General features: G+C 44.9%; 2 protein-coding genes across 2 annotated transcripts in view; one reads left to right on the forward strand and one right to left on the reverse strand.

Moving 5' to 3' along the window:
- ABCC11 (ATP binding cassette subfamily C member 11) overlaps nucleotides 1-15,832 on the reverse strand; it is a 66,560-nt gene that overhangs the window by 49,067 nt on the left and 1,661 nt on the right. The window contains exons 2-4 of the mRNA XM_072967318.1: nucleotides 8,058-8,200; nucleotides 6,439-6,557; nucleotides 3,651-3,809 (exon numbers count right to left, since the gene is read on the reverse strand). Of these exons, the coding sequence (XP_072823419.1) occupies nucleotides 3,651-3,809; nucleotides 6,439-6,557; nucleotides 8,058-8,156 (377 nt within the window). The 5' untranslated portion in view covers nucleotides 8,157-8,200. The remainder of the gene's footprint in view (nucleotides 1-3,650; nucleotides 3,810-6,438; nucleotides 6,558-8,057; nucleotides 8,201-15,832) is intronic.
- Nucleotides 14,705-15,832, forward strand: part of LONP2 (lon peptidase 2, peroxisomal) — an 82,234-nt gene continuing 81,106 nt past the window's right edge. Inside the window, exon 1 of the mRNA XM_072967309.1 lies at nucleotides 14,705-15,049. Within this exon, the coding sequence (XP_072823410.1) occupies nucleotides 14,817-15,049 (233 nt within the window). The 5' untranslated portion in view covers nucleotides 14,705-14,816. The remainder of the gene's footprint in view (nucleotides 15,050-15,832) is intronic.

Genomic DNA, 15,832 nt, shown 5'->3' on the forward strand with positions numbered 1-15,832 from the left:
AAATCCCAGAGATACCATTTCATCTATAAATGCTTTAGTGTCTATCTCTTCCAGATAAAGCCTTAAAAAGTCCATGGTAACCATAATAATTATTAATTATTAACTGTTAATATTAATATTATTAATAACTTTATTATTAATCATTATTAATTAATAAGTGTTACTGATAACTATTCACTAATAGTTATACATTAATAACATCATAACACTAATTCCTCAATGGCATTTAATCCAAACTTCTCTGATTATTTCAGAAATACATTATTACAGTCAGTTTGCCTAAATCAAGATCCAAGCAAGGTCTACCCATGGCAATTAAAAGACAAATCCAACAGGCCTCTTGCATCTCATTTTAGTCTGTAACAGTTTCCCTTCCTCTGCATTTTCCTGCCATTTACTTGTTGAAGAAACTGAGTCATTCATCCTGCAGGATTTCCCACAGTCTGGATTTGACTGATTGCACCCCTGGTGCTGTCTAACATAATTTCCTATGCCCTGTATTTCCTATCAAAAGGCTAGTTAGATCCAGAGGCTTAATAAATTTCAGAATTTAAGTCAACTGGCAAAAATACTTCATAGGTGATGTAGTAGTGTACATCCTTTTGCATCACATCAGACAATGCACAATGTCTGGTGTCCCATTTTGAGTAATGTTAAGGTGGATCCGCGGGTTAAGGTGTGTTAACCTGACTCATTTGTTGCTAAGTTCCCCATCACTGATAACCACTGCCGAGACCCATGCCAATAGGGCTGGCAGAATGGTGGTTTTTCTAATTCTATCATTCTTTCTGTATTTAATAGTCTGAATTTTTCTGTAAAAAAAAAAGACAACTTTCCCTCATCAACTATTTTGTTACCCTGAAATACAGTTAGTTGAGGAAACAGCCTGAGACTTTGAATAATGTCCCTCTTCCTTTTTGTACACAAATTAAGATTTATATAACCCAGAACTCTGACCTCCAAAAAGTGTCCTGATTTATTTCAAAGTCCCCAAAAGGGTGCCCCAGTGTTGGTTCATCCAACCAAAACTGTACCCTTATTTTGACATTCCCAGCTGGGATATTTGTGTTAACACCAGCAAAACAAGTACACCAAAAACATTTCCTTGGGGGGTAAAAAAATATAACATACAGTATTTTTTAAAAGCATCAAAGAAGTTACCATGAAAAAAATGAAATTTTTTTTGACTTTTACACTTCTTTTTTATTTTGAATTGTATTTGAGGCTGGGAGAGGTGACTGGACAGTAGTCATTGTGATGCTTAAGGCTTCCAGAGCTCTAATCTTGGATGCCTTCCTTGCATCCACAACCCAGTCTGTCAGCTGCAGGCACCATGCTGGTATCTATCTGCCTTTTGACCTCCTGGCTCCTGCCTCCCTGTGTCCGGCTCCACTGTCTGGAAAGCGGTCACCACTGCCCAGGATGAAAACATCAAGGACTATGCCAAGGGGCTCCAGGTCCTCCCCGAGGCTTCTGCCCCTCAGTGAGCAAGAACACAGCGGGCAGAATAGCGTCCCTTGTCCTGCCACCCTGTGCCCCCATACCCCGACAGCAGCACTGTTTGCACGAGTTCTCAAACAGCCCTATCAGCGTCTGGTTCTCAAACTCTGCCTGGAGTCTCACCCAGCCTCTCGCGGCAAGCGGTTCTCGCCCTTTCTACTCTTTGCTCCTCCAGCACTGGATGCTCATCCCAATGCCAGGAGGATATTACTGTGCTGCTTTCCTTCACCTGCAGTCAAAGCTCAGGCTTCTCCTTGTTCCTGAGTTATGAAAATGACCCCATCCCACGCTCACCGAAGTGGACCAGACAACTTGAGAAGTCTGAACTTCAGAGAACAAAGCAAAAAATGTACCCACAACACCTGCCCGTGTGGAAGTCTTTGCTTGCGGATGGTATTACTCAGGCCAAACCCTGGGGCCACCACTCCTCATCGCAGCCCCACCCCCACACTTAACATAATCCACAGAGACTACAGCTCTAGGGTCAATTCGACTTGGACTAAACAAACCCAAGTTTTCCACAGCCTGCCCACAGCTCTCCTGGCAACTCTATATATTTCTGGCCAGGATTATTAGACTCAGATTCAAAAGATTTGGATTCAAATTTTACCTCGCCCATTCGTTAGCTACATGATGCAGGGGACGTCATTTCCCTTCTCTTAATCCTGTTTCTTCATTGGCAAGACGGGAAAGATAATATCTGCCCTGTTTATTTCATAACCCTATTGTGATGATCAAAGGAGGCCATGGATGGGGAGATGCTCTGTTATTGTAGAACAAGACAGATGTGAAGAATTATGATGGTGATGAGGATGAAGATGATGGTGGTGAGCTACGGTGAGGCTACTGCCAAGAGTGGAACCGATGATGATGGTTGTCAGTACATCCTTCGAGGAACCAAAGTAGCTCTTTGGAAGGGTTAGGGAAGACACATCCCAGAACTCTACCTGTTCAATGGTGAACATATGGGAAGGAACCCCTCTAAAGGTGAGAATGCCCAGATAATTACTTTTTCAAATAAACATCCAACAATGGAGTGATTGCAGAAGTGTTGGCGGTCAGGCATTGTGAATTGTAGAATAAAAAAGGCAGCAACAGTAAAATGGAAGTGAACAGAAGTAACTCAGGTGACCTGGCACTCATAATGTTAGGGAAAGAACGAGCCAGCTAACATTTAACTGATCGCCTATTAGTATCTGGCAGTTTTCCATGTGCCTCTCTTACGTCTTTTGATTCTTACAACAATCCTGTGAAGCATCGTGAGATAAATTTTTTGTAATTCACTATTTTGTATATAAAAACACAGGGCTGACAACATAGCTGGTAAAAGGTGCAATTCCAACCCCCAAATCTGGCATTATCCAAGAGGTGCTCCCTGGAACTTTTTTTTTTTTTCCGAATAAGTCTGAGAAGCAATGGGTCAAAGTTTAACCAGTCTCTACTTTCTCAGTGCCTTCACCCCACTGATTTTCTTTGTAAATCTCTGAGACCTGGTGAGAACATGCAATTGTTCGCAAACTCCCTGACCGCCGAATGCTCTTTTCAGGGAGGCTCTTAGGGGACTGCCATTTCCCGGAACACATTTGGGAAATGCCATTCTACACCCTGGTGTCTCTCATGAAGTAGTTAGAGAGAGGAACATGAGTACAGGACATTTCAAGTCACTCACTTCCCCCCCCCCAATTTGATCTTCCTGTCACCTTGTGAGGTGGGCGGTACAGGAAATTTAATCACACAACTAGCTAAGGATTAAGAGGCCGGGCCACCAACCCACAATGTAATGATCAGTGACCCAGATCAGTGCCTGATCCAGGAAAAAAAAAAAAAGCAAAGGGGACAAGCGGTCATTTCTAACTTTCTCAAGGTCCTGGGCTCCCAGGTAAATCTGATAAAAGGTGTTAATTCTCGCTCCAGAAAAAGATCTCTAGCCCATACTTAGAAAATGTATAAATCATTTGAGGAGATTCATGAACCCCAGGTTAAGAACCTCCAGAGTAGAGCGAGGCCTCCTGCTACAAAAGAACTTACATTTTTCAGTTGTCTGAGGATGGACCACCACAACCCATCGCCATATTCTTAGCATCTCTGGTCACCATCCACCAAGACGTGGTCTTTAACCAACCCTGCTGGCTTGCCCAACGCAACTTTACCTTTCGCCATTTTTGGTTGAGGCGTCATGTACTGACATCTGGGGGATGGTGTTCTCATCCAAGCAATTCCGTGCACCTCGGATCATGAGTGGGGTGAGCCATGACACCGTGAGGTAGGAGAACAGGCCAGCATCATCCAGGGGCTGCGGCGCAGGAAACCTAGCAGGGAAGTCACAGGCAAGGTGGCCACATTTATGATGCAGGCTCCAGAGGCAGACAATTAAGTCAAGGGCAAGATTTGGAAGGGATGGATTATAACTACGTAAAAACCACAATGTGGTCATCTGGATGTACAAAAAAGGCCTTTTTTTTTTTTCTTTTTCATGAATCTATTATTTGCAATAGTTAAAAACTAGAAACAACAAAAACATCCATGAATAGGGGAATGATTTAAAACGAAAGAAGACAAGTATAGTGTATCCTGTACACTTGTGGAAAACAATGCAAAAGTGTCTAAAAAAAGAATTGATCCATATGGAGAACATGGAAAGGGCTCTAAGAATATTAAATAAGATTTAAAAAAAAAGCCACTTGCAAATCAAGAAATTCCAGGGGAGGGTATAGCTCAAGTGGTAGACAGCATGATTAGCACGCATGAGTTCCCAGGTTCAATCCCCAGTATCTCCATTAAAAATTAATAAATAAACCTAATTACATGCTCCCTCTCCAAAAAGAAATTCAGTAGTTTTTTACATAAGAAAGGAAGAAATAAGAGAAAGCAGAAAAAACTATATATATATATCAAATTATATAACAATTTATATCAAATCATTAATAGTGATTGACTTTGAAGTAGGGATTAGGATTGGCAAAGGAACATGAAAAGAGACTCTCATTGTTTTAATTTTTCTATGTTTTGCTTCTGTAACTTCCACAAAAACAATAAAAATGAAATAAAAAGTAAATACATAAGAATGATAAGGTCATATCTCTGGGAATGATTCACAAACACAGAATACAGAAAAGAGTGATTGGATTAGGGTGTTGAGATTGTGCGTCATTTCCACTTCTTTTTTCAAAAGTGCCCTTAATGCCGTATGTTTCAACAGGAAGAAAAGTCAATTTAAAAAAAGATTTGGGGAGGGTGGGAGGGGATAAACTGGGAGTTAGAGATTTGCTGATACTAACTGATATATATATATATATATATATATATATATATATATATATATATATATATAAAATAGATAAACAACAAGTTCATGCTGTATAGCACAGGGAACTATATTCAATATCTTGTAGCAACTTATGGTGAAAAATATGAAAATGAATATACGTATGTTCATGTATGACTGAAGCATTGTGCTGTATACCAGAAATTGACACAACATTGTTAACTGACTATCCTTCAGTATAAATATATATAAATCAAAGGAAGGAAGGACGAAAGAAAGAAAGATAGATTTGGGGGAAAAGGTATGTAAACGAAAGTGCCCAACTGGTGGGATGGTTTGTTTTTGGCTGTGGCCTCTTTATTCCATACTCTGGCCCTTTTTTATATTCTCACAGCCACCAGCAACCATGGCTGGATATTCTGGGCAAGGCTGGCCACGCGTTTGCCTGAGATGTTGGAGAGTGAGGGACAGAAGGGAGGGTGAGACACTGCAGCAGATGTGTGGGGCCATCTGTGACCGCACAGGTAGGGCCAGAAGCGACGCCCCAGGGCTGATACTCTGATAGGCCCAGCAGAAACACTGTGTCTCTCTAGATGAGGCTGCCTGGGTGAACTCAAGCACCAAGATTCTTTGTTCCTGGTGGAGATCAGATCAATTCAGTGGGTTACAATGTAGCTAGTATTGACAGGAGCTCAGATTTTAAAAATTAGGAAAACAAATGCAGTTTGCTTGATAGATAAAACGGGCTCCTGCTGCTGAAATGCTGAGGAATCAGACTAGAAGTGATAAGATCCTGTCAATAAGGGATGAACAGATGAACGTGTGCATGGCCCCTGAAACCAAGGATGTATAAATTAGAAACTCATTTGGGGATGGTTACTTTAAACCATGGTTTACTAGAGAAGGCTACACGGAATGTCTTTAGCTCTTAAGTTTAATGGTAACATCACAGGGCATTTGGCCCTTTCAGTGGTTCCCCATTTCTCTTGGGATGAAGACCAACATACCTAATGTGGCCTGTGGGGACATGTATGATCTTTGAGCACCTGCCTCCACCTACAGCCTCATCTTGTACCTGGCCCACGCTCACACAGGACCATCCAGAGACAACGGCCTCCCTCTCAGCTCCCGGACACATCCCTTGTGTTCCTTTCACTGCAAGGCTGGGCCTTGGCACATGCTGTCCCCTCTGCCCAGCTCATTCTTCCTTGACTCTTGCCTAGGAAAATCTTGTTCATTCTCCAGGTTTCGGTATCACTCAGAACCTGTCATATTGTCACTGTTTCATTGCCCCTCACGCCCCCACCTTTCTTCACAGCAACTTCCTCACACAGCTCATAATCACATGTTTATTTATGAGCTTACTGTCATTCTCCTCCATGTGGGGTCCAAGGTGGGTGAGGATCCTGTTTATCTCGCTCACCGCTACCCACCCACAGTCTAACACAGTGCCCAGCTCCTGTAGATGCTCCACGAATCCTTGCTGAACGACTGACTGAATGAATGAAAGAATGAGCCCTGATGTGCCTCAGGCTTCTCTGGAGGTGCTGTCTGTGGTGGGTGACAGGACTGTGTGGGGATATGGTTATATAACCTTTGGGAGAGGTCTGGGTACAAGGGTCTGGGAGCCACTGTCCTGGTGAGTATGACCCTCATCACCCCTCAGGACTCACTTTGGCTTCAGACGGAAGGGAATCATGGTTCTCCAGGCAGCATGGTACTTCTCCCTTCCCCGTGCCTCGGGCTGCCTCACCTGCTGGCTCCAGCAGCCGTCTCTGACAGTGAAACTTTTCTTGGGAAAGAAAAACCAAAAGAGCATCAATTTCAGACCTCACAAATACTGTCCGGAGGGAGTGATGGACCAGCCACCCAAGGAGGACGGATCTTTCCCCATCCAGCCTCCTAGAGAAAGGCTACAGGGGTTAGGCAGAGAAGGACAAATACTGTGTGATCTCACTCCTATGTGGAATAAAAAACACCCAACCAAACAGAAAGCCTGAACTCACAGATACAGAGTACAGACTGGTGGGTGCCAGAGGCAGGGGTGGGGGACTGGAGGAGTAGGCGAAATGGGTGAAGGGGATCAAAAGGTACAAATGTCCAGTTATAAAATGAGTAAGTCATGGGATATAGTGACCATGGTTAATAATGGGGAATGCTGTATTGCATAATTGCAAATGCATAGTGGAAAGTTGTGAGAGTAGATCTTAAAATTTCTCACCACAAGAAAAAAAATGTGCAACTATGTGTGGCAACAGATATTGTAGTGATCCTTTTGCAATACATACAAAATATCAAGTCCTTACGTTGCACCCCTGAAACTAATATGATGTTATATACCAACTGCATCTCAAAATAATTAATTAATTAATTATAAGACAAATAAAATAAGATAAAATAAATAAAAGGCTGCCAGGCAGGGAATGAGCACCAGGCCAAGAATCAAGACAAACAGGTCCCAGCTCTGATTTGGTTCCTTATCCACTAGGTGACTCTGGGCAGGTCACTCCACCTCCCTGGGCTCTCATCTGTCCATAAACACTGCAGACAAGAATAAAGGGCGAGGGAGAGAGGATATAGCTCGGTGGTAGAGTGTGTGCTTAGCATGCATGAAGTCCCGGGTTCAATCCCCAGTACCTCCATTTTAACAAATAATAATAAATAAATAAACATAATTATCTGCTTCCCAAAAAAGAATAAAGGGTGATATAGTCAGTCACCCCCAGGATGTGAGACTAAGTCACCCTCTGAGGTTAAATCTACTAAAAAGAAATCAATAAGTAAAAAAGGAAGTCTCAAAACATTACATGTTACCCTTTTGATAAAGTGAGAAACAACTAAAATAAAAAAGATACATCATTTCTAGGACTTCATGTAGAATAAATAATGCTCTCCTGAAAGCATAGCAAGTGACAAGTGGGAAAGGATTCAGAACAGAGGTTTCTTCAGGTAGCGAGAGCTGGGGAATGAGATGGGGGGAGAACAATAGCTGGACGTGACTGTCAAAGTCCAAGCTGATGAGTTGGTGGTGGGTTTAAAGATGCTTATTATATCATTATAAGTAAATACATAGATAAATAGGTGATAGACAGACAGACAGATAGGCACATGAACCATGAATATGTGTCCTGACCAAGGATCATGATTCATCTGATTGTAAATGCCTGAGTTCCATTAAAAAAAAAAAAGCTGAATAACTATGGAACAAAATTCTTTGACCTAACTTATAACCATTGAGAACACCCTGTCAACTCAGTATCCTGGTGTTTCGATGCAAAGGACAACTACTTACATAGCTAAGTCCTGAAACCATGACATCATCTGCATCCAAGCCGAGATTCACAAGGCCACCAGAAGGCTCGGGGACCCAGGATATCCTCCTCCTCGTCATTTTCAGTTGTGCTGCCAATGCTTTGTTTCCCAGAATCAGAGAAGCTGAAAAGGCAACAGGTAAGAGCAGCTTAAATCCAGCCCTGAGTGGCCAAGAGACAGGGGATATCACCCTGCCGGGTCTGTGCCAAGGGCCACTGTCCCAGCGCCTGCTCTTCTCTCTGCCAGGAATGGGCTCACCTCTTCTGAGCAGTCCCTTAGAGCTATCTGAGAAGCTGTCTCCTGGGCTTGAAGTCCTCAGAAAATCCGCTAAATAATTCTCAACTTTTATGTTGTGCATTTTTTTTTCAGTCGACAAGATACAGCTTTTGCCATTCAAATAAATATTGGATTGTGCTCCAAGTAAATAGACTTGAAGACTAGCCTGTCGTCTTGAGGGAAGATTTTCTAAATTCTTTTATGTTGTTTCCTCGCATCTCACTTCCTTTTCACAAGTCACAACCAAATCTGGTGGACTCAGTTTCTGGAATTCTCCTACAGGGCCTACTCCAGATCGACTCCACCGCCATGGCACCAGGCCACTAAGGTATATAGTTGGCCTCCTGTACCATGGGTTCAGCAACCAGGATTCAACCAACCAATGTAAGAAAATTCTTGGGAAAAAAAAATCCCAGAAGGTTACAAGAAGCAAAACTTGAATTCCCATCCGAAACTATTTACATAACATTTACAGTGTAGTTACAACTACTTACATAGTATTTACATTTTATTAGGTATTATAAGTAATTTAGAGATGACTTAAAATATGTGGGAGGATGTGCTTAGATTATGTGCAAATACTACACCATTTTATATACAGGACTTGAGCATTCTTGGAATTTTGTATCCTCAGGGTACCTGCAACCAATCTCCCTCCTCTGAACTGAGACACAACTGTACTTGCCATGTGATGGTAGAAGTAGACCTTTCGGGGAAAAAGAGAGAAGGAATGTGTTAGGTAAGAGAGGGCATCACAAATTCCTTATTTAAAACTCTGGGAAGAGGCCAGTTTTGTGGCTGTCATGAACCAGCCTAGGACATAGACACATAAAAGTGACATTGTGGAGGGAAAGTAAGGGTGCAGGGCAGTAAATTCTAGCTTGCAAGTCATGCACCCTGGCAAGGGGCTGCATGTGTCAGTAGTTGCTGGTAAATATTTGTATCTGTAACGAACCTGTGCGGTTGCAGTTGGTGAATGAGCTTAGTTCCAATCCTGCAGCTGCAGTTGGTAAATGGGTGTAGTTCCAATATGATTGCTACTTGACATTTGCTACACGTTAATGAGTTAGAGAAAAATGAAATATCAGACATATGTTGGTTGGATTATCATTCACTTGCCAATGACCTGAATAACTCTCCTGAATAATTTTCAAATACTGAAAGAATATTTCCTCATTTTTTGTGCTCTTCACAATATAATAGCTACTGGCACCACTTACTTGTAGATTTAATCTGCATCATTAACATTTCCTGCATTTATTTCTTAATTCTAGACTATCAGTAAAATAATAAAACAAGCCCTAATCTGTAGCCTTTGCTGATTTTTGTGATGTAAATATCCCCACCTTGGATGATTTCAAGTTACCAACATGTTGGGAAGAGAGGCGCAGTAAGAAATCATTGGAAAGTACCTCCACCTTACACAGTAGATGTAAATAATTTCAGAAGTATAAATAACTGAAATGTCGTGAATAACTAGGAAATGATAAATACTAAGTATTATCTTTGTCTTTGATATAACATAACTGACTGAAAGTTTATATAATTTAATTTTAATAAAGCTTGTGTTGAACAACTGGGCTCCCAAAATCCCTGAAGATTTGACAGTTGGTTCTCATGAACCAGTATCTTAAAATGGTAAGCCTAAAGAGTAATGTTCTCTTAATCAACCAGCAAGTAGGGGCTCATAAGGAAGACCAGGATTCCTAGAAAACAAACACAGAAAATAGATTTTTTTTCCCCTCACCTTACATATATATATATATATATTTGCCAACCTGGTTTATTTATACACATCTGCAAAGAGATATGATGAGGGTTTCAAAGGTGTGATTCCATGTAGAAATATGAAATTTATCCAGGAAACTAATAAAGGGTTTATAGGACAAAGTAAACCAAATGGAAATGAAGGCAATGCAAATGGATGTGTTCACAGAACACAAATTGGTCATCACAACATAAATGAAACTCAGCCACACGTTGACTTGGGCCACCTTCTAATTCTGGGACACTCACCTCTGCTTCCTTGACTGGCCAGGGGAATTCCCTCCAGGACTTCCGTTGGCAGTCCTAGGAAAGTTCCCTGGCCTTCTAGCTTCCTGCCAGGAAGAGGACAGAGCTGAACTTTATTCACTTGATTTGTTAGAGCAGGCAGAGACCTAGATACGAGCAGAGAAAGGGGGACACAGACCGAACGGCTGGAATTGGGCAGAAAGGAGGGGCACAGGCCAAATGCAAGAAATCACACATCATGCAAGCATCAGGGGTTCCTGGGCAGAGAAAGAAAAGCAGGAACCTCTGGGCTGATAAGTGGCCCAGAGGCCAACAAAGAAAGTTGGGAAAAAGCAGGAATCTCCAGTGTAACCTTTTGCTCATTATGCCCTCATTTCAATAAAATTAGCCTTGCAGATTAGAAATATCCTTCATGCACCGATGCCATGACACTTCTGATCCATACTAAATAAGGACAAAAATCCCTCCTCCCTTTGGGAAGGTGGAGTTGGGATAAGAATCAGGAAATATGACCCCCAGACCCTTCCCTCCCTAATGAATATTCTGCACACTTATTTTTACACTCTATGTAACCAACTTGCCAAAAAACTCAGGGCAGCTGCTCACCTGAGCCTGCCTGCTCTCCCCTTCAGAATGTACTATCCATTACTTAATAAATCCTCACTTCACTTTTTTAATCTCCACGTCTTGTCTCTGAGTTCTTTCTGGGACAGGATGAAAACCTGGAACTCCGGTTACATGCACTGGCAACATCTTCAGTGGCAAGACCATCATTGCGGTTAGGATGCAGCCCAGGACATGACAAGGAATAAACAAAAGAGGCAACAGACGCTTCCAGCCCTGTGTTCCTTTCATCCCCGGAGTGGCCAAAGCCATGATTAGTTTAGACAAGGGCCCTTTGCATATGATGAAACAACCTGTGTATAGGAGGAGGGCCACTGGAGTGAGGTAACCTTTCTGGAGAAACTGACTTATTTCCTCATTGTTTTCACCACTTTCCCAGTAGGGTCTAGGGCCCAAGGCCAGAAGGAGCACCAGAGGGTAGGGCAGGTGCCCAAGGTAAGGGGCAGAGGCCTGAAGGGCAAGCCACGTCTCAAGAAGCAGAGGTGATCACACCTTACTCCTCCCGTCCCTCTCCCTTCCAGACCACACGTTCCCTGTGGGGGTAAGTTTCCTGGGGCTAGTTCTCCTAACTTCTGGGGCCCCTCATTGGCTATCTTGTCTGCTGAATCCTTCCATCCCAATGTCTGGTCTCCTCCTCTGTTCCAGAAACTGGGAAGCTCCTCCCTACCTTGGTCCTTGCCCAAGTCCTAATCTCTTACTGAGAACCTTCTTCAAGCTCCTTGCAGAGCGTGGCAGTTCTCATTCAGGTATCAGCTCAGACACCACCTCCTCGGGGTAACCTTCCCAGACCTCCCTCCCTAATGTTCTCCTGTCTCTAGCTTTTTTGACATATTTTCCTATTAGATTTCCTTATCACTTTGGGGGCTTATTTATTTTCTGTCTACCTCGCTAGAATGTAAGCTCTTTGAAACCAGGGGCCTTGTGCCTCTTGCTCACTGATGTAGCCGTGAATCAAAAGAGTGCCCAGCACACAGCAGGTGCTTAGTAAGTGCCAAGTGGATAAATGATGTAGTAGATGTGGAGCCGGTCAAAGAAGGAGCCAGGAAAGTGACCTGGTCACAGAAGACCTCACATTTTCATTTGTGATGCTTTCCCAAGTGGGCTGCCGTTCCATCATAGGATAGACTAGACAGGATTGAAAGAAGGTGCTCATCAAGCAATGTAGGGGGAGGGTATAGCTAGCTCAGTGGTAGAATGTTGCTTAACATGTACCACGCCCTGGGTTCAATCCCCAGTACCTCCAAAAAATAAACCCCCCAAAAGCAATCAACTTAAATGTGGACCTGTTCCCTTAAGACACCACTACAGTGCAGTAGAACTCTTCTATTGTTGGTTGTGGTCAGGAGGAGTGTATATTAAAAGCATTGAACATAATATTTAAAAAAAATACACTACAAGGTTTATAAGATGGTTTTTGAAGTTCTTTGTTAAAACACTGGGAGCCTCAAAAAAAAAAAAGGGCCCTTCCCCCTTGTCCTTGGAGAGGCTTTGATGAAAAGATAAGCTCTCCTGGACCTGGGAGGTGCATTTTGTATCTCAGTATCACCCCCAGTGCCTATTACAGGGTAGGGTGCCCAGTACCATCCAGAGAGGTGGTCCAGGGCTTGCTGAGTAGATCCAGAATCTTCTGCTACCAGCCGGCTTCTCTTTAGGTCCTAGTGGCTCAGGCCCCAGTCTGGAAAGATACCCTTGACAGGGTCCCTTGACATCGGTTTCTCCTCCCCTCGTCCCGTCCAATCCGCCAGCACACTCTGGTGAAGGTACACTCAGACAAAGCTTGATCCACTGCTTCGGGTCCAAGTTCTCACACCTCCGGCCCGGACAAATTCAACCACCTCCTAGCCGGCTTCCGGGCGCCTGACCTGAAACCCTCGTGCTCCAGACCCCCCACAGCAGCCAAAACGACCTTTTGAGAACAGAAGCCTGAACAATTCTTCCGCAATGTGAAACCACCGGGCATAGCGTAGGACCCAAACTCCTCACTCCAGCGGACTCGGTCCCCCAACCTCGCTCTATAGCCCGGCCCTGCCCCAGCCCCACCTCAGCAAATTCCGGCAGCAGGCTCCCCAGACGTCCTAAATTCATTCCAGCCACAGGCTTCGGGCTCCCTGCCTGGAATAGCGACCCTCAGTCACCCACCCCAAGACTTTAGCGCGGCTGCCTCCTCGGTGCCCAGCTCGGGACCATCACAAGCTCTTCAGCGAGGCCTTCTCTGACCATTTAAAGGACGTGTCACCCTCCAAAAGGACTTTCCCTGCTTATTGTTTGTTTTTCCCCCTAGATTGTCAGCTCCATGAACCTTGTCTGTCATGTTCACTGATGTATCTCTGTGCCTAAAGTAATACCCAGCACATAGTAGGCATTCAAACTATATTTGTTCAGTGAGTAAATAAAAGGTGGGATTGTGTCAGAGAAAGAGCTTTAGGCATCAGGCTCCCAGTTCCTGCATTTCTGTCTCCACCACAGTGGCCAGGGCACCTGCCTTCTCCTTTCCCTCACCTGCTGCACACGCGGAAACACAGTTCCATCTGCCCTGCATCGGACTCGGGGTCCAGGGGTCTGACCCCCACCTCCAGCCCCCTAGCCCTTGCTGCCCAGCCAAGAGGAGCTTGAGGGTAGGCCCTTGCCTTACATTAGGCCCTCTACCCATCCACAGTCAGCCCAGGGCCTTGCACTTTGCACTCAACGAATGCTTGTTGACTTGGACATTGAACTCCCTCCTGGAGTCTGAGAGCATTGCTGGACTTTATAGCTGGGGAAATTTTTTCCCTCTGCAAGCTACAGTCAAATCCAAGTCCAGTCCCAACATAAAGGAGCTAGCTCCCCATGGCTAAATCTGGAGAAAAAAAATTCAAGCAACAAAATATGTAATATTATTGGATTATAACTCATAAAAAAATTGAATAGCCATGAGTCCATACTAATATAAAAAATAATTGAATAAATAAATAAATGAGGGAGAAGGAGCAGCTTTTTTGTACAGAATTCCAATTAATAAGTGACGAATTAACTCCCCACAGGCATTTATTACTGATGAGAAACATAGTAGCTTAAAGTGGAGAAACCCAGCAGATACCACCTTCAAGAAATCATGGCCAAAATCACCAGCCGTAAAACATTTCACCGTCATGTGTCACTAAGGCCAGATCACTTCTGTGGTTTTCCTGCGAAAAATGTATAACGTTGACCTAGAGAAAGCATCAGATAAACCCAAACTGAGGGACATTCTACGAAATAATGGACCCATACTTTTAGAAAGTACCAGAGTCTCAAAGGGGGAAAAAAAAGATTGAGGAGCTATCACAACCAAATGAAAAGTGGGATCCTGGACCCAAAGGACCTTAGTGAGAAAACTGGCAAAATTTGTGAAAGTCTATAGATTAGATAACAGTAATGTTCATTTCCTGGTTTTTATGGTTGAACGGTGATTATGTAAAACGACTACAAGGGAAGCTGGGTGAAAGGTACATGGACATTTCCTTCTATATTTTTGCAACATTTGTGTACATCTACAATCAATTCGAATTGAAAGTTACAACGTTTCAAGTGGACGTGATTTACACGGGATCATCCTTGGGCACACACAGCGCTGAGTGTGCCTCCCGAGAAAGCAAGCTGGGGAGCCGGCTGGGGAGGGGGCAGGTGCACGACGGGCGATGTGCGCCTCTTTTAGCATGTTTTCGGCGTGCGTGGCCGGCGTTCCGGGAGGGGGCGGGACCGGAAGTGGCGGCGCGCCGGGACCGCAGCTGTGGTCCTAGCCGTGTAGGCCGCGCGTATCCGTGTGTCCGGCTCCTGGGGCCGTTCCCCGCCGCGGAGGGCCGTCACCATGTCGTCGGTGAGCCCCATCCAGATCCCCAGCCGCCTCCCGCTGCTGCTCACGCACGAGGGCGTGCTGCTGCCGGGCTCCACCATGCGCACTAGCGTGGACTCGGCCCGCAACCTGCAGCTGGTGCGGAGCCGCCTGCTCAAGGGCACGTCGCTACAGAGCACCATCCTGGGTGTCATCCCCAACACGCCCGACCCGGCCAGCGACGCGCAGGACCTGCCGCCGCTGCACAGGTAGGCCGGGCGGCCCGGCGGCGGCGGCGGCGGCGGCGGCGGCGGCGGCGCGGCCTTCTCCCGGGACCCCGGCCCGGCCTGGCCCGGGACGCGGGGCTCGGGGCGGCCGCGCGGCGGGGTTCGGCCTCTTCGGACGACTCACGTGCCAGGCAGGGGTGACAGAGGAATGCCTCGTGACCGTTAAATGAGCTAATGCGTGGAGTGACAGCTGCACGTTAGCTGTTTGCAGTCAGATGTGAACTCCCCTCCCCGCCCCGCCCCCCGGGTCCTCAGACTCCGAGGCCTGAGGCCTGGACTCTTAACTCTCCAACCCCTCTTCTTTCTTTCCCTTCCTTTCTTCCTTCCCTTCCTCCCCGTCTTGTAACTGAAATCCTTGCTCTTCACGCGCGTTCTCTTTTCCCTGTCCATCCTAAATTGCACCGTCTCTTCATTAACTTTAGGGTGCCTTCATTCCACACTCCCTGCCTACTCTTCTCCCCTCAGTACTGTTTCCCTTCCTCGAAGGCCTTCCCTGTTCACATTTTCCCTTGTCTCCCTTTCTAGAACTTTCCTATCTTCTCATCTCTCCTCCTCTCATATCTTATCATTTCTTAGGCCCCAAGCTTACCACTAGATTACCCCACGCCACGGCCCTAGTTGTGTGACTTTGTGTGACAGGCCGAACCTATGCCCGTTTCTTTTCTTCATTTGTCATTTAGAAACCAGCAGCATCCGTTTCCTAGGTGTGTTATGAGGATTAAGTGAAATCACGTGTGTGGTCTGCTTTGCCTCATGCTGGATAAA

Source organism: Vicugna pacos, chromosome 9 (assembly GCF_048564905.1).
Source record: "Vicugna pacos chromosome 9, VicPac4, whole genome shotgun sequence".
Classification (NCBI taxonomy): Eukaryota; Metazoa; Chordata; class Mammalia; order Artiodactyla; family Camelidae; genus Vicugna; species Vicugna pacos.